The 19072-nt window shown below is 44.4% G+C and overlaps 1 protein-coding gene across 1 annotated transcript; it reads left to right on the plus strand.

Moving 5' to 3' along the window:
* The first annotated feature begins 17 nt into the window (after nucleotides 1–17).
* Nucleotides 18–18706, plus strand: LCT (lactase). The gene is made up of 17 exons (XM_021296533.2): nucleotides 18–813; nucleotides 1867–1946; nucleotides 3203–3286; nucleotides 4233–4335; nucleotides 4679–4757; nucleotides 5520–6207; nucleotides 6588–7233; nucleotides 8202–9761; nucleotides 10065–10333; nucleotides 10784–11074; nucleotides 11398–11596; nucleotides 12263–12465; nucleotides 12858–12967; nucleotides 14873–15007; nucleotides 15941–16164; nucleotides 17069–17305; nucleotides 18055–18706. Exons 1-17 carry the CDS (start codon nucleotides 150–152, stop codon nucleotides 18261–18263), a joined length of 5781 nt encoding a protein of 1926 aa, XP_021152208.2. The 5' UTR covers nucleotides 18–149; the 3' UTR covers nucleotides 18264–18706.
* Nucleotides 18707–19072: the final 366 nt, after the last annotated feature.

Here is a 19072-nt window from a genome sequence, read left to right on the forward strand (position 1 = left end):
GTTCATCTATTGATTGAGAGTCCTGATCTGTAATCATTCTAGCGTCCTAGTTCTAGGAACATTTATCTGTATAATAGATAATTTCGGTTAAATATTACTTCTACTGTAATATAAGTAGTGTGGAATAACTTTCTGAAGCAGGTCCAGAAATGGAGTTGGTTTGTGAGACAATTGTCTTCTTTCTGTTAGTCTCTCCCAGCCTTGGGACAGGTGAGGAATTTGCTCAGAATTTTATCACCATTGCTGGACCACTACCCAGCGAGTTAGTCAATAGATTGTATCTGCAAAACCAAGTCCTACCCAAGGAAGATGAGGTCCCTGCCGTGGCTGAAGCTGATGGTTACCTGTGCCAAAAAGATCTTGTGGCTCCTGCCCTGCCCCAGTACTTCTCCCAGCTTCGTGAGCTTGGGGTGACACATTACAAACTCTTCCTGCCGTGGGCACGCGTTCTGCCGACGGGGGATGCCAAGAAGCCGGATGAAGCTCAAGTGCGGTGCTACCGGGAGCTGCTCCAGACCCTGGTTGCCGCAGACCTCAGGCCGGTGGTGGTTCTGCATCACCAGCGTGTCCCTGGTGCTGTGGCTGCGCAGGTTGTGGGCGGGAAAGTCAACGCTTTTGCTGACCTTTTTGTGGAATATGCAGAGTTCAGCTTCCGTGTTTTTGGGGACCTGGTTGACGTGTGGCTCACCTTCAGTGACCTGCCGGAGGTCCTGCAAAGCCTGCCCTATGAGGACCCCCGGGGCCGAGCCCAGGCGCTCGCCGCCGCTCATGGGAGAGCTTACACCAGCTACCACGAGAAATACTCGCCACCAGGTAAGGAAAACGGGGAGAGGGATTTTTTGTATATGACTTTTTCACAAATATTTTGTGATGGAATCAAATGGCCACTGCTACATGCAGTTCCCTTCTGAATATGCTACCAGTGCTCTCAGAATTACATAGAAATCCCTGAGTAACAGGTTCCTTCAAATCCCTTATTTTGATAGTTTTATGATTTCTTTCTGATAGCATTTTACTTGAAATATTTGGGGGTAATATATACGTGTATGTGTGCATATTTATATTTTACCTTTCAAGCATCAGGGAAGTATTAAATAGCCTCTGGTTAATTTGAGCAGCAGAAACTAGTACTTCAAACATTATACTACTTCTGTCTGCTTTTTCCCTACGGCCTCTTGTCTCTGTGCTCTTGGTTTAAAGACCAGCAGATGCCCCTCATGAACTGTGGTCTCATACTGGCCAAACTATTTCCACTGCAGCCCAGCAACAAGTTATGGGGCAACAGGCACAAACGGAAACACGAGAAGTTCCATGTGAATTGGTTGTAGAAATACTTTGAGGGTTCCAGAGCCCTGGAAGTGGCACAGGAAGGACATGGACCTGCTAGAGAGGGCCCAGAGGAGCCACAGAAATGATCCGAGGGCTGGAACAGCTCTGCTGGGAGGACAGGCTGAGAGAGTTGGGGTGTTCAGCTGGAGAAAAGAAGCTCTGGGGAGACCTTATTGCGGTCTTTCTGTACTTAAGAGAACGATGAGGACAGACTTTTTAGCAGGGCCTGTTGCAACAGGACAAGGGGTGATGGTTTTAAACTAAAAAATGAGAGACTCAGGCTAGACATGAGGAAGAAATTGTTTACACTGAGGGTGGTGAGAGCCTGGCCCAGGTTGGCCAGAGAGGTGGTGGATGAACCATCCCTGGAGACATCCCAGGCCAGGCTGGACGGGGCTCTGAGCAACCTGAGCTGGTGAAGATGTCCCTGCTCATGGCAGGGGGGCACTGGGGGACCTTGGAGGGGCCCTTCAACCCAAACTGTTCTATGGTTCTATGATTTGTCCTTACCAATAGACTCCCTCTTCTTGTTTCAAGGTGGAAAGGTGTCCATTGCTTTAGGACTGGGTCATATCTTGGATAGTGCTTCATCAGAATTTCTTTCAGTTTCTCTTCAGGTAACACCTTAATAGAAATTATTTCCAAAATTATATACATATTATTTGATTTAACTTGATTTTTTTGTACAGAATCGAATGACCTATTGCAAGTTATATCGAATTTTGTCAAATTTACTGATTGACCAATTTGGTGAATTTTACTTCTGTGATTAGTTTTGTCCTGTGAAGGTCACTGATTTTAAAAATGACTTCAGCGTCCGTTCTTGTCTAGCAAGCAGCGATTAAGCTATACAGAGAAATATTTGCTCTCATAATGGCAATTTTAGCAATAAACATGCTTATATGAGAAGGCATCTGCAAAAATGTACACGTTGTTATTTTCTTTGCAAGTCTACTTAATGTACCACCAAATATAAAAAGATACTTTATTTTAAATGATGACTATAAAAAAAATTGCTTCTTATATTAAAACACAGATGGAACTGTGCTAAAAGTGATGTGGCTGCATGGGGGTGACACAACACAAGGAGAACATAATCTCTACAAAGATGTTGACCTCCCTTCTGTAAAGATCAAACCCTTTGTCAGTAGTTGTCTTCACCTGGGGGATGTTGATGTAGGATGTGGGAAGCAAATAACAATGAAGGGTTTGGGCTTGTATTCACAAACCTTCAAAATCGAGTAAGGAATGTTGTAGGCACGGTATTTCCAGGATGTAAGCAAGTTGTGGTGTGCAGGGAGAGGAAAGATCTTGTATTAGATGACCTGAATAAGCCAGAAGAAAACTTTGGATGGAAAAATAAACTGAAAGCTTACCAATTTTTTTTCCAGCTTCACCAGCTGGTTTAGTAAAAGAATGTTATCTATTCCTTTGAACTTTTGACTTCTAGCGGGATAATGCTTACGGTTTGGAATGCTTAAAGATTTCAGAAGTGGACTTTCCCCAAAGGATTGTTGATAAGGAACAACATAGGAACAACATAGTTGCAAAGGTTTTTCTATCTGATTAATCATGGATTTCTTCAATCTTACTGATAAAAAATCAACTGTAAATAGTAACTCATAGTCATAAAATACTCCCAGAATTTAATTTAGCTGTTTAGATTTTACTTTGTTGAGAAGGAGAGACACAAAATCCCATGAATTATCCAGTTTAAGTTCATTATATTGTCAAGGGGTCCCATATAGCTGTATGACTTACTCCAGCAAATTATCTTTATCAAAGTTTTCAGAATTTTATATATATTTTAATGAAATACTTGCAAAAAATACATTTAAATCTAGAGTTATTCTTTTCCTTTCCTTGTTTCCAGGATTCAGTAGACTTTCTGTCTCTCAGCCTTCAGTACTGTTGTGGAAATGAAACAGATTTCTACAAGAAGCTGAGTGAATTCCAGGTAACATTACTCACAGTGTTCAAATTATAGCAGCAGACAACAGACCATAAATAGAAGGGGAATTTCATGCTTCTTGATGCATGTCTAAACAGTTCTGATTTGCTGTGACAGCTCAGACAACAGCGACACTAGGGAACAGCTGCATACCGCTCACTTCTCTGTTGTTATTCTGAATTAAAAACAGGTGTTCGAAAGTGCTGGAAAGGATCGTCTTGGTCAGTGCTCATTATTATGTATTAGTGCCTGGAATGGCACAGTTCTTTTCCCTGGGATTGAAAAACCTTCTTTCTCACACCTTAAGTGTTTGATAAGCTGTTGTCTGTACACTGAAAGACACTGTTTTATTCTAGCAGCTGTACTACCCAACTTCACAGCTCCTCACCAGCAGAGGCCGTGCTAGAAACGTCAGTAAATTTAGGATAGGATCACACAGCAGCAACAATGCCAGTGATGTCATAGGCTGATACCTGGTATTAAACCCCTGGTAGTGAATTGCATTCTTAAAATCCCTGAGACAAGTCATCCAGCAATGGAGCAGCACAATAAGGAGCTACCCCAGTGACTGATTCTCCTCAGGATGCCACCATGCTGCAGTTGCTCAAAAAATCTGGAGTGGGCCATTTATGGCAAAGGATCCTTACCAAGTAACCTTTCAAAAAAAGACTTAGTCCCCTGCGCCTTTCAAATGATGGGTGGAACACTGAAGGTTTCTGGGGTTTATGCTTTGATTTGCTTTGGGCTTTTTTTTGGATCAGAGAAAAATAGTGAGTGGTATTAAATGCTTACTCTGTTGGTTTATTAATTGAACTTTGAAGAACTTTATCACCAGTTCTCAGTCTTCTGAGTATTTCCCATTCTGTGTTAAAAGCACCAAATGCCAAGAGCATGGTTTTAGTAGCTGGCTGATGCTTCTTCTCATACAAGTCCCTGTTTTCTGGTTTTGCAGAATGTTTGGAAGGATGTAGAGATCTTGCTTTTCAGTCTAAAGTTCCTTGGTTGTGGTTCCGTGGAGGAGAATCACTTCATACCAGTAGCGGCCATTGTCATAGGTGAGTGACATATTTCAGGAGGGAGGAGAGTTTTTTGCAAATTGTAGAGCAAATTCAAATTTTCTAGTCCAGATCACTGCTATTAGATGAAATAATTTTACAGTTTCTTTCGTAACCTTCTTGGAAAATGAGTGTTGAGGGAATTTTCCCCAAAATTTCGGATCATTTTTTAACATTAAATTGTAAATATCTAATAAAACCCCAACATATTGGATGTGAGAAAAATAGCTATTAGTTATGGAAAACACTTTGCTTCAAAAGTGTAATTGTATGTACAGTAGTGTCATGCAGCCCACAGCATCTAAGTTATGACTAAGTCCATTGCTTGTTTGTTTGTTTTCAGCTATTAATAAAGAAAAGACACGTACAATTGGATATGATGTTAATGAGTTCTTGGACTTTTCATCATCTCATTTTTTAAGGTACAGTTTTTCTCCCTTAAATAAGGTACTATAATAAAATGTTGTCCTTTAGAAGCCTATGCGGAGGCAGACAGAAGGCAGTTTTAGTGGTAAAATCTGCTGTTAGTTCCTGAAAGGACTGGAGAATAATGAATGCCTTTGTGCTGAACCCCGTCTCTTGCTATTACAGGCGATGGAATCTTCTCCCACCCTCTCATCCTTGGTTACCCAGGTTGCACCTTCAAGCCAGTAGTAACAAGTACATATTGCAATGCTTCTGTTCTTTTCAAGAGCAAAACAGTTAAAAATAAATACATAAAATAAAATAGAGACTTTCCTAGGAGAAAAGCTAATTGTGCCTGCAGAAATGTAAATGTCATTGTGCAGGGCGATGCTGAGGATTAGAGGAGGAGAACTGGTTAGTTTTAGCTTCTCACATGAAAACTCATGAGAACAGTTGCAGCGTGTGAAAAGGCTGCACACTGCACAGATTTGGTTTGCACCTCTGACCCAGCTGTAGTGATTTATGAGAATCTACCTGCAAAGAAATGCATTAGACATGTAGTTGTTGAGCTGCTCTGCAGTTATCTCACTGCACTCCGCCTTCACCTGCGAGTTGGGTGGCAGTAGGTTGGACTGGTCAGATGACAAAGGAATGGGACCCTACATGCCTGATGTCAGCTGAACGGGAAGCAAATGTTTCATCTGTCCTCCATGTTCACAAGTTTTGTGGCACTGGCATCCACCCTGGAGTTTGTAACTTCTTTTTTATTCTATTTGCAGCAAAACAAACACTCTGCAGGAGAACCCAGTTGCTGGTTTTGCCCCTCGCTCCTCCTATCAAACAGTTTGGGAAATGTTTGCCAAGCAGTCTGATTTGGAGAGGGATTCTTTTCTGCAAGATGTTTTCCCAAGTGGTTTCCTCTGGGGCACATCCACAGGTGCCTTTAACGTTGAAGGAGCTTGGGCAGAAGATGGGAAAGGAGAGAGCATCTGGGACCATTTTGGGCATGCAGGTCATGTCTACATGAACCAAACAGCAGATGTGGCATGTGACAGCTACTATAAAACCAGCTATGACGTTTACCTACTTAGGGGTCTTCATCCCCAACTGTACAAATTTTCTGTATCCTGGCCTAGAATTTTCCCTGCTGGCACCAATGACACCATCAACTCCAAGGGTGTTGATTATTACAACCAATTAATTAACCGATTGCTGGAGTCTAACATTGAGCCCATGGTGACTCTGTTCCACTGGGACCTCCCACAAACTCTTCAGGTTCTTGGTGGCTGGCAGAATGACAGTATCATAGATGCTTTTGTAAATTACGCAGACTTCTGCTTTGCCACTTTTGGGGATCGAGTCAAGTTCTGGATTACTTTCCATGAGCCTTGGACGATTAGCTACGCTGGCTACGGCACCGGAGAGCATCCTCCAGGAATCGCTGACCCAGGGGTAGCATCTTACAAGGTAGGGACGCAGGAATAACTGGGATCCTGCAGCTGCCATGGTTGTGTAATTTTCCTCTGATGGTTCTGTGCTTGAGCTATGTTTAAGCCTAATGTGGCCTCTGAGACAACTATTTGCTTGTTGAATTTGTGATACTTGTAAAAAACTGGGGTAGCTAACGAATGTCTTTGTTTTATTTTTCTATTCTGAAAGCTGGTGCTGGTGAAAAGCCAGATTCTTCTGCTTAATCCAAAACCTGCTGCGCTCTGGCTATGATTATTTGTTTTGTCAAGGTTTCTTCTTCTAGATGGAGATGACATTCTTACATGACAATAATCTCAGTGCTTGAGGGTTCTTGTGCAAAGCAGCGTGACACGCATTCCTCTGCTCTCTGCCCACAGGTGGCTCACATGATTCTCAAGGCCCACGCCAAGGTCTGGCACCTGTATAATGACAGATACCGCTCCCAGCAACTGGGAAAGGTGGGGCTGGTGCTGAACTCGGACTGGGCTGAACCCAAGAATCCAACCAGCTCTGAGGACCTGAGGGCATCAGAGAGGTACTTGCAGTTCATGCTTGGCTGGTTTGCTCACCCGATATTTGTTAATGGTGATTACCCAGATGTTCTGAAGGCTCAGATCCAGGAGGTAAACCAGCAGTGCTCCACAACAGTTGCACAGCTGCCGCTGTTTACAGAAGAGGAGAAGTCCTGGCTGAAAGGGACTGCAGACTTTTTTGGCCTTTCCCATTACACTTCCCGCTTGGTCAGTGCTGAGGCTAACGGGACCTGCACACCAGGCTACGAGAGCATCGGGAACTTCTCCGTGCACGTAGACCCTTCTTGGCCACAGGCTGCCTCTTCTTGGATCCACGTTGTCCCTTGGGGATTAAGGCGGCTGCTGAAGTTTGTGTCCCAGGAATATACAGGGGCAAAGATCCCAATTTACATCGCAGGAAATGGTATGCCAACAGAGGACGCAGGGGATCTTATTAATGACACTCTGCGAGTGGATTATTTCCGCCGGTACATCAATGAGGCTCTAAAAGGTATGGAGATGATTTTTTTTCTTAATAACAGCAACAAGTTATTGTGTCACTTCTGCGGTGATTAGCTTTAAAACATCACCACTTGCGCAGTGATATGAGGTCAGCTGCCTGTTGTGTATGTAGGGTGACCTCATGTACTTAAGCCTATCTGGTGTCCAGACATAGAACTCTGTGTTCTGTTTAGATGTGGGAATAGGTTTTCTGTATATACGGATGAATGTAGCCTGGACCCTAACTTTAGACCCTCTGTGGGAACGGTGTTTATATACATCAGCCCCCATGAACATGATTTGCTGGAGGCAGACTCTTACCTATAGAGATCTCACAGATCAGGACCGAATGATGGCTTTACTGATTAAGCAAATCTAACTAACAGCATCCTGTGACATTTCAGGCTAGAATTTTTAGGGAGATATTTATATTTCAGTCATTTTCTGCAAGGTTCAAGGTATGCTTTTATCTTTGCAAAATGCTTATCAGTTGTCTTAAAAATAATATTAGTGGCTGAAGTTCTAGACAGGTATAGAGGTTTGAGAATTCAAACAGAGGTTTGACTGTTCTGCTAAAAGAAACTCTCTTACGTTCAGGGAAGATAGGCAAGCACTAAATCCAGGTAATGTTTCAGTTCATCTATAGTGTCAAATCTAAAAGATGCCGTGTACCTAAATTGATGAATTCTGCTTGAAAATAAGAACACAGGGAAAGGGATACCAGTGGCACAAATGCCCTGCACTCAAATATCTCTTGACTAATATTCGTTTTCTTATGCATTTTAGCCACTAAGCGTTTGACCAGTGCTGACTGCTTTTCTTGCCGGATACTCTAATTGTCTGGGGGGAGGTGGTTTGCCTAAAAGACCATTTGTAGATGTTTGGCTTATCACACTGTTACCTCAGTTGTGGTGCTTATGTTGTGCTGTGCTGCATTCAGAAAATGAATAACAGTGTCTTCTACTGTTTCTGCAACAGCGGTAAAACTAGACTCAGTTGATGTTCGGTCATACATTGCTCGATCCCTCATTGATGGCTTTGAAGGCCCCCTGGGGTACAGCCTAAAATTCGGGCTACATCATGTGAATTTTGAAGACAGCAACAGACCAAGGACTCCCAAGGCATCTGCTTATTTCTATTCTAGTGTCATTGAAAATAATGGTTTCCCACCCAAAGTCTTGGAGAGGTTTTCTACACCGGTGGTATTTGACCTCCCCACGCCATCAAAGTTGCCAAATTTACCAGCGTCAGAGGTTCCCTCCAAGGCAAAAGTTGTCTGGCAGAAGTTTTCATCTCAAACAGACTTTGAAAGGGACACGTACTTTTACGGGACGTTCCCCGAGGACTTTACATGGGGTGTGTCTTCTTCTGCCTACCAGGTAGAGGGAGGCTGGGATGCTGATGGCAAAGGACCCAGCATTTGGGATAACTTCACTCATGTCCCAGGGAATATAAAGAACGATGACACTGGAGATATAGCTTGTGACAGCTACAACAAAGTGGAGGAAGATATTTACCTGCTGAGAGCCTTAGGGGTAAAGAACTATCATTTCTCTCTGTCCTGGTCTCGAATTTTCCCCAGTGGAAGGAATGATTCAATAAACAGCCATGGAGTTGACTACTATAACCGTCTCATTAATGGACTGGTTGCAAACAACATCACTCCAATCGTCACTCTGTACCACTGGGACCTGCCACAAGCTCTCCAGGACATTGGTGGCTGGGAGAACAGTGCACTCATCGACCTGTTTGATAGTTTTGCTGACTTCTGTTTCCAGACCTTTGGGGACAGGGTGAAGTTCTGGATCACGATCAATGAACCCCAAGTCATCGCTTGGGTTGGCTATGGCACTGGGGCATTCCCACCCAACGTCAACGACCCTGGCACTGCTCCCTACAGGGTTGCCCACATCTTACTGAAAGCTCACGCCAGGGTCTACCACACGTACGATGACAAATACAGAGCGAGTCAGGGAGGTGTCATCGCTCTGCGTCCCAACATTGACTGGGTTGAGCCGGAGACACCAAGTGACCCCAGGGACATCGAAGCTGCAGACAGGCACCTGCAGTTTTTGGTGGGGTGGTTTACACACCCGATTTTCAAAAATGGGGACTACCCTGAGGTCATGAAGTGGAAAGTTGGGAACAGGAGCGAGCTACAGAACCTGCCATCATCACGCCTTCCAGTTTTCACGGCAGAGGAGCGTGAATACATCAGGGGTACAGCAGATGTTTTCTGTTTCAACACCTACACCTCCAAAATTGTAACCCATGCAACGACCCGGTTGAGGCCCTTCTCTTATGAGTATGACCAGGAAGTTTCAACAAAGGTTGACAGCTCCTGGCCTTCCTCAGCTATTGCTGACCATCGTGCTGCAGCCTGGGGGCTGAGGAGGGTACTGAACTGGATCAAAGAAGAATATGGAAATCCCCCAATATACATCATCGAGAATGGGGTGGGGATAAAGACCACATCAGATGTTGATGACAATGCCAGGATATTTTACTACAAAACATACATTGATGAAGCTCTCAAAGGTACCAGTCCTTGTTCTGTTGGTGTTGTGTGTCTCCTCTCTAGATTTCTGGTTACTTTGAAGTAACTTTGTCTTTAAATATCCTGAACACAATATAAACATAGTGTTTCTTTCTATGATCTCCTTTGCATGGCCATTTGTGCTTTGTATCCTCCAACTATGAAGAGTCTCTTAATGATCTTAGTTGACCAGCGCCAGCTTTATGAAGTTAGAAATGTGTGCGTTCTTACATGTGAATTGCTTGTGGTTCATTTAATGTGTGATTACACAATTGATGCTCTTCCATTTCGTTATGTTTTTTCAGCTTACAAGTTGGATGGTGTTAATCTGCGAGGATACAATGCTTGGTCTTTTATGGATAACTTTGAATGGCTGCATGGTTATGAGCCAAGATTTGGATTGCACCAGGTTGATTTTGACAATCCCAACAGGCCAAGAACTCCGAAACGCTCTGCTGTGTACTATGCAGAAATCATCCGCAATAATGGCATCCCACTGCCAAAAGAAGATGAATTTTTATATGGAGAGTTCCCAAAAAACTTTTCGTGGAGTGTAGCAACTGCAGCATATCAGGTTAGGAAACTGAGACCAACTCTTTAAGTAACTGCAGACACTTAATTCATTTTTAATGAGATATCTACAGCTTTTGTAACATCAGGTTTTACTATTACTGAGAGATGGTGTAACAACCACAGTAAAAGGGAGGAACATGGAGATGTTTAAGGACATGATTACACCACAGGAACTGAGACAGCAGCATGGGCTTCACAAGAACCAGCCAACATGGAGCAGCCCGTGAACTGAAACAATGCCCGTTCTGTGACATTGTACTTTGCTAATATGTCTTGAGGCCTAAGAAGTCTTAGTAGTTTGGTACAGCATAAACATTGCTATTTCTGGTCTTAAGCTGGTAAGTCAAAATATTGTGTGGAGCCACAAAGACTAACAGGCTGAATTCTTTGCTAAGCCAAGACCTAAAATTGTTTACCAATTATTTCCCCTCTACCTCACCTTTAATTACAGATTGAGGGAGGATGGAGAGCTGATGGGAAAGGACTCAGCATTTGGGACCAGTTTGCTCACACTCCCTTGAAAATCAGCAATGACGACACTGGAGACGTAACTTGTGACAGCTACCACAAGATTGAGGAGGATGTGGAAATACTGAAAAACCTCAAGGTGTCTCACTATCGCTTTTCAATCTCCTGGTCCCGCATTCTCCCAGATGGGACCACCAGATACATCAATGAAATGGGACTGAACTACTATGAAAGGCTTATCGATGCTCTTCTGGCAGCTAACATTATGCCTCAGGTAACTAAACCCAGTAACTTTCAGGTAGCTGGTGATGGTTTTTGGTAAAACCTTCATTCTTTTGTTAAAAGCTTCATCTTCACCATCAGGCAGACCTTAGAAGCAGGGTGATTTCCTCATGTTCTAAAGACACAGAAACACTGGAAAAAAGGTATTTTATTTGCATGCATGAGTGATCACTACAAACACACAGTTAGGAGGACGTAACTGCAGATCAAAGCACACTTTCTTTATGTTCATAAATAAGGCTGAGTTACTGTCCTTATTTCTGAAAGTGAAAGAGTGACTGATTGAGTCCCTTTTCTTGCTGTCTTTCCCCACAGGTAACTCTCTATCACTGGGACCTCCCACAGGCACTGCAGAACATTGGTGGGTGGGAGAATGATACTATAGTTCAGAGATTTAAGGAATATGCTGAGCTCCTCTTCCAGAGACTGGGAGATAAAGTGAAATTTTGGATAACCCTCAATGAACCCTACAACACTGCATATTGTGGCTATGGCGTTGGCATAGCCGCTCCAGGTAAGGCTCCTGGGAATAACCTCAGTGCCTTCACACATGGTGGGCACAACTCCGGTTTGTGCTGCAGCAGAGGAGGTGCAAAGGTAAAGCAAGGAAGATGGTGTGGTGGGGATAAATGGGGTTTGGACTGATGTGGGATGGTGAACAGGTCCTTCTTTCATTTTACCTGACCCCTTCAAGACATCCTCCTTCTTCCCTCCTCTGCAGCCTCTGGATTACGCTTGCTGCCTGGAGCAGACCGCATTTCCAGACCAGCTGCAGGGACTAGAGGGCTGAGCTCCACTGTAGGGTAGAGGCAGAGGAAGGGAAGGGGAGGGACGTGAGCTGGCCTGAACACACAGCTTTCTGCTCTCCGTGCCAGCAGCAGCAGCCTGTTGCCAAGGCTGGCAGCCCTGCACAGGCAGAGAGAGCTGAGCCAGCCCCTGTCCCACCGCAGGGGGAGGAGGGGACGATGTGGGGTCCTGCCCACTGCAGCTGCACCTTCAGCTGTCTCTGCTGAAGCAGTGATTGCAGCCCAGGCTAGGCCTGAAGGCACCAGGTGCTGCCAGTTTATTCATTTACCAGCGGGTAGTTCTGCATGTCCTGGGTGTTGTGTTAACCTGGGAAGAAGCCACTGAGAAACTGGGAACTGCTGCTCCACTGCCTGTGCTGTCCCTGTCTCTGCAGGCATCTCTGTCCGGCCAGGCCGAGCCCCTTACGTGGTGGGACACAACTTAATAAGGGCCCATGCGGAAGCCTGGCACCTCTACAATGAGACCTACCGCGCAAAACAAAGAGGACTGATCTCCCTCACCATCAACTCTGAATGGACAGAACCAAGGAACCCACACAACCAGGAGGATGTCGATTCTGCCAGACGATATTTGCAGGTACAGAGACACCTGGTCACAGCTCTCCCTGCTGCTCCTGGGTTTGTTCATGGTGACACCCCCATCCTGGGTGCTGGAGATGCCCAAAACCCAGGTCAGCATCTTGCCACACCAGCATGAAAGGAAAGGATGAGCCAGAGGCACCACTGCAAGGAAATGTGTCACCCCCATCTGGTGGCTGATAAAGTATGCAATAGAAATGAGGCAAAGTACGATAGCAGTGCCAAAAGCTTGTTAAATTTGCTGCCATTAAATCAGCATCCCTGCATATCTCTGTGTGCCTGTTCATTACAATTTCATGTACCTAGCTATAAAGCAGCGCATGAAAGAGAAATGGTTGAATCCCTTGTTTTGATACATAATTTAGCTTTCTCTCTTATTTCCTGGCTTAGTTTTTGCTAGGTTGGTTTGCTCATCCCATTTTCAAAAATGGCGATTACAACGAGGAGATGAAAACGAGGATCCGGGAGCGCAGTCTGGCTCAGGGTCTGAGCCAGTCCCGGTAAGAGCCCAGGCGCATTTCTGCTTCTGTTGTACTTGCTGTGTTGAATCCTGCTTTTCTCAAAGTGCTAAATATCAATGATTCTGTTGCGATGTTTACTGTAAAAATCTTGTAGTATCCTCACACAAAAAGTCTAGTGTACGTTTTGCCTGTTCCCTGTCTCTACCTCCCTTGCAAACTAAACTTAGTAATATAACATATCTTTGGGGTATTAAGTTGATGGCTTAGAATGACGTAGTAAAAGATCTGCATTAGACACAGTGCTTTACTTGACTGTGGTATACTAAACGTGTTTTAACCGTTCTTGAAACAACGTCCTGAACTCAAGCACTGAGAACTCATTGGTCCCTCTGAACTATGATTTTTGTTTTCCATTCCCATTAATTATTCTTAACCCTGTTGTGCTAGCAGTGCTCCATCAGGAGTGTTCTCCCTTTTCTTACCCTTATTAGTTGCATATAAGGAAAGAACTTTTTTTCCCCTCTTCACTCTAATAGCCATTTAATGGGACATAGTAAATCTGGGGCTATTCCTGATCATTCCACTCTGAAAATGTGGAAGACCGCTTGTTGGGAAGAGTCAGTGTGTGCTCTGCAGCAAAGGCAGGTCTCTTCAAAATTTAAGTTATGCTTTTATGTGTGCCTAAAGCACTTGCATTCTTGAGAGCTTCTTTCTGACACTGTTTTTTCTCTGGCAGTTGCAAATTTACTGTGTTGCTTTATGAGCTAACATGTCCAAGCATCTCCTGTCCTCGCTCCGAGACTGCAAACTCTCAAGCATCACCAAATTGCCTGCATTTTCAGCAGGGGTTGCCTGTGGACCTAATTCCCAGAACAATTTTCTCCCACTTCTAGCTAAAAGTGACCCAAAACCTCACTGCTTACTTCACAGCACCCTGTGCATGTCCCTGAGTCCGTTTCTTACTCTGTGCAGGGCTGCACATCCCGAAGGGGGATGTTCTTCTCTAAGGAGACCTCCCTTTCGAAGGGGACCGAGCGCTTTGGGATTCAATGGTGGAGTCCACAGGCAGAGCCTAGTTCTCAGTTTCTCCTGGGTTTTCCCATGTTCCTCCAGAAGGCTCATGGTACCTCCCCAAGTGCTTGTGGTGCTGGTACCAGGGCTACCAGTGTTACACTGAGTGTGTTCACAATGTCGATCTCGGGGAAAAAGCTCAGAAGTTTTTATTGTCTCCTGTGCAGAAGACGGAGTTTGAGACACCCCTGTAGGTACTTCTGCTGTGACCTACCAAGTACTACTGCTGCCACAAAGAGAAGAGTTCCTCTTCCTTCTGTTTTCAAGGGCACGTAGTGATAGGACAAGGGGTAATGGCTTTAAACCAAAATAGCAGAGATTTAGATGAGATATAAGGAAAAAATTCTTCCCCATGAGGGTGCTGAGGCCCTGGCACAGGCTGCTCAGAGCAGCTGTGGACCCCCCATCCATGGAAGTGTCCAAGGCCAGTGACCTGGTCTAGCAGGTGTCCTTTGCCAAATGCAGGGGGTGGAACTAGATAATGTTTCAGGTCCCTTCCAACCCAAACCATTCTATGACTCTATTTGCAGCAGACACCTGCTCCCCTGCAGCTGTGAGTACACCTGGCACAGATGGCTGCTGCACCTTCAGTTTCTGCAAGCAGGGGTACGGTGTTTTGAGGGGGCTCGTGACAGCTCCCCTGAGCGGGGACAGGAGCCCTGGATGTCCCTGGCACCATTTCATGCTTCCCTCTGCCATTGATGGTCATGTTCTTGCAGGATGGTGGCCTGAGACAGGTCACTTGTCATTCTAGGAAGAGATTGCTTTAGTTTAGACAACAGGACCGGGGAGGAGTTAGAAGCAAACAAAGGGAAAATCCTGAGAAAATTTACATGTTTGCATGTTTATGCTTTTCTCTGTTTTCTGTTGCAGACTTCCAGAATTTACTGAAAGTGAAAAGCAAAGAATTAAAGGCACGTATGACTACTTTGGTCTAAACCATTATACTACAGTTTTAACGTACAACTTAAAGTATCCTGCTGGCGTTCTGTCCTATGACTCTGACAGGTAAGAGATGAATGTAAATTATTGGTCAAGTAAAATATGCACACCTGGAACCCGGGCCAACTTTCTGGTGCTATTATTTTCACAGAAGTCCAGCATCACCCCTTTTTTACAGACCTGATGATAAATACAAATGTTTAAAAGAGAACAAAGAAAATTAAAGGATCTACTAAGGGAAGGAATCTGCACTTTTGAGTCTCCCAATGGTTTGGGATCAGCTGTAAACAGTATTTATTCTATTTCCTACACCTAATCTGCAGTTTGAACTGCTAGATTATCATGGTTTATGGATACTTCTCCATTTGCTGTTAAACAGTCGTTAGTTCCCTCACCACAGTGGGTAAATGTATGTTCAAAGCCTAAATAACCAGATCACTTCATGGTTAAGTATACACAAGTCAAGATTTTTATTTAGACACCAATGTCTTCCACATCTTCAGAAGGTAAACAACAGGAGCTTACCAGTTTTTCTGATAAGAATCAAGGTAATGGTGGGACTGCACATGGGGGTGAACATTGGCTGTTTTCCAAAACAATTCCACAGAGAGTATCTGGAATGACTGTAACTTCCCTTTGCTGCTGCATCCTGGCCACTGTGGTTTTAGCCTGTAGGACACTGGGCTCAGTCTTGCATCCCTGGACGTAGGTATAAATGGCAATTTTGTGTCACTCAGGCACTGCATTAAAAGGCAAATAGTAGAATTCATGTAAAAGGACAAGGATTAGGAGCTAACATTGGGTACTCACCCATAGTTGAGTTAATATGATTGTAAAGTAAGAATCTGATTGTAAAGTATGAGAACTGTTTTCTAGAGGCTTGTGAGCACCAGCACCACCTCTGCCCACTGTTCTTCCACCAGTTTGGCACAACATCACCCCTGTGGGCACTTGGGACTGGGCCCTTGAGCGATGTGTCCTCCTCTTCCTCCTCCGCAGGGGTGTAGCTTCAGTAGCCGACCGCAGCTGGCTGAACTCTGGTTCCGTCTGGCTAAAGGTGACACCCTTCGGTTTCCGAAAGATCCTGAGATGGATCAAGGAAGAGTACAACAACCCTCCGATCTACGTGACCGAAAATGGCATCTCAGAAAGGGGAGCCTTCAACTTCAATGACACTTGGCGAACGCATTACCATCGGAGCTACATTAATGAAGCACTGAAAGGTAGGAATGATTTAAAGCTAATCATCCGCATTGCTAGAGAGCAGCAGTGTCTCACCACAAAACTAACACGTAGAAAGCAAGTTGTGAAGAGCTAGAAGTGTGCAAGTCACATGTGCATATGGGTTTACTCTGTGTCCAGTGCTGAGAACTTTTGGGTTTAGCGGAAACTGGCCTCAGACAGGCAGGACTTTGCAGGGAAAGGTGATCTAAAGGAAGAACAGGCCCTGGCTTTAGTGAGGTAACTGCAGTGTCCTTGTAGAGCTGCGTCTGGTAGGAGAAGGTTCTGCTACTTGATGGGTTAACGGTTATGAACAGCTATTTTGACTTTAGTTTGACTGTGGCTGTGTCTAAAGACTGCATCTTTTAAAAAGAGAAAAAAAACAAAACCAAAAAAAACAAAGCACCCAAAACCAGAAACCCCCAACCCAAACTGGTTTCAATTACAGCAGTGGTCAAGCAGCATCAGCGAAGAGCACTTTCAGTTTGCTTCATTTCGGCTCAGCACTCTTTTACTGCCTCTTGGCAGTGGAGCCCCACAAGCCTTTGTTGAAGCAATGGATACATGTTGATGGTGTTTCTTCTCTGTTCCTAAACCTTTGTTTATTGGACAAAAGCTTTGATTTTTGGAGCAGAGACAAGGACTCTCCAGCACTGGCAGGCTAACTGGTTGCTCGTTAGCTGTAGCTTGGCAGCTGAACTACCACAAAGCAGCTGAGCTGAAGCAACACGTGAGAGAACTGGGAATGGGGAGGTGGTGACACCAGTGAGGCCAAAGCAGCAATAACCGCCCTGCACTTGGACCCTGGTGCTGTGTGATGTTCCCCAGCATCTTTGTGCCACTGCTGGCATCATGGTGACACCTCCTGTTGCACAACTCACCCGTTCTCTCTGCTCCTGGTGACAGCCGTGGTGCTCGACGGGGTCGATTTAAGAGGCTACACTGCGTGGACGCTGATGGACAACTTCGAGTGGGCAGTGGGCTTTGACGAAAGGTTTGGGTTCTACCACGTGAATTTCACAGACCCCGAGCTGCCGCGGCGCCCTAAGGCCTCTGCCAGCTTTTACTCACAGATCATAAACTGCAATGGATTTCCAGACCCAGCGACAGGCCCACATCCCTGCCTGCAGCTGGAGCCTGAAGGTAAGCGGTGCAGCAGGAATCGCGCTTGTGGCTTTGTCCGATTCTAACCCCAAAAGATTTCCATAATCTGTGCTCTTTAAAGATACCGCCATTTTCTGCAATATTCTTTTTGGGGTTTCCGGTAGTGCACTAATTATCAATTTTTGTTATGACTGAAGACCTACCCATGGAATTATGTCAGTTCTGCATGCAAAAGCAGAACAACTTGTGTGTAATAGCACCTCAATACACGCCTGTCCCCAAAATACAGCAAAAGAGGTTATTCTGCTTTTCTCTGATTAACAGAACTACACCCATTCCATTCCCACGATTTTTCTTTTTTTTTTTGATAATTCTGAATACTTTATACGGATTGGTGTTTTGAGAAAGCCTTTGGAAATATTCTTCTTGTCATTTACATTCTCTGAACTAGAAGAGTACAGTGAACAGCAACCATTGTCAGTGTGGGGGTTTTAAATAATCATTTTAATCAGCTTTTTGGGGTGACCATGGGTGGCAGAGAACACTCGCCTCTCCCCTAGTCTCAGGTGTTTTACTATTGCCTTCCTTTTTGAAGTCTTTTCCCCTCACTTGTGCCTTTACCCTGAGCTAGAATTGTGTCAATCACTGATCCTACAGAATTACAGCTGCTGCCAGAGCACGGAACAGTGACACTGGCGGAGTGTGGAGGCAGGACCCAGCACACGTGTGCACGAAAAGGTTCACCCAGGCTCTGCACTAACACTTCCTTATTGTTTTCCCACTGACAGTGACACCAACGGACAGGACCCCAGGACTGGCTGCCAGCACACATTTTTTTGGACTAAGTTTAACATCACAAAGTGCAGAAATAGCGCTCTATGTGCTTTTTGCCCTTTCTGCAGTTGGAGCACTGGGCTTGGCTCTTCTTGGATATAGGTATGGAAAATTATCCAAAAGATCCCATAAACGATCGCACACAGAACTTAGTAGAATGTAAAGTTTCCACTTGGAATAGAACCCTAGTGCTTGTGCTACTGCCACTTTGTGTCTTGCCTTCATTTCATTGCTTGCTTACCAACTTTAAAATACAAAGTAATTTTTTTTCTGTTAAGGGTCTCTTTTAAATCAATAATCACTGGGGACAAAAGTAAAATTGTTTCTATGCACGTAAAGATTCTGAACTTGAACTTCCATCTGTTCTTGTGTCATCCTCTCCCTCTGGATGATGTGGGTCTCTTCAAGGGATCTGAGCAGCCCCCAGCAGCTCTACTGCATCTTAGTGTTTTTAGGACAAGTCAGTGTCTGTGCTGCTGAGAACAGGTCTAGGAGAATGCACTGTTCTATTGTAGCTACTGTACAGATTGGGATCTTCCCTTTCCTTTATTTCATATACAGTCTTCTTTAGAATTATGTACCGTAAATTATTAAATAAAATAAAACTATGCCTTCACATTTGAACAGAGTGTGATACTTAATTACATCTCCTTGAGCTTGGAAGCAGCACTGAACCCCTGTGATATTTAGGTCTCTGAGATGCTCAATTACTCTGTGGGGCAAGGGAAGGTCCTGCCTCCAAAATAAAATTGTGTAGCAGCCCCCCACTAACAACATTTCCATTTTAGTGATAAACACCTGTCTTTTTTCCTTCCTGGACCCAAAGCCCTATTTAAGATGTGGTTTACAGATTTTAGTATTAACATCTTCTGCATTTAAACTAGAAAAGGGTTGTATGCTATATTTTAAATGTCAGTGGATTATGTTAACTGCTTGCTTCCTTGTGACACAAATACTTCAGAAGAACTTCAC

Source organism: Columba livia, chromosome 7 (assembly GCF_036013475.1).
Source record: "Columba livia isolate bColLiv1 breed racing homer chromosome 7, bColLiv1.pat.W.v2, whole genome shotgun sequence".
Classification (NCBI taxonomy): domain Eukaryota; kingdom Metazoa; phylum Chordata; class Aves; order Columbiformes; family Columbidae; genus Columba; species Columba livia.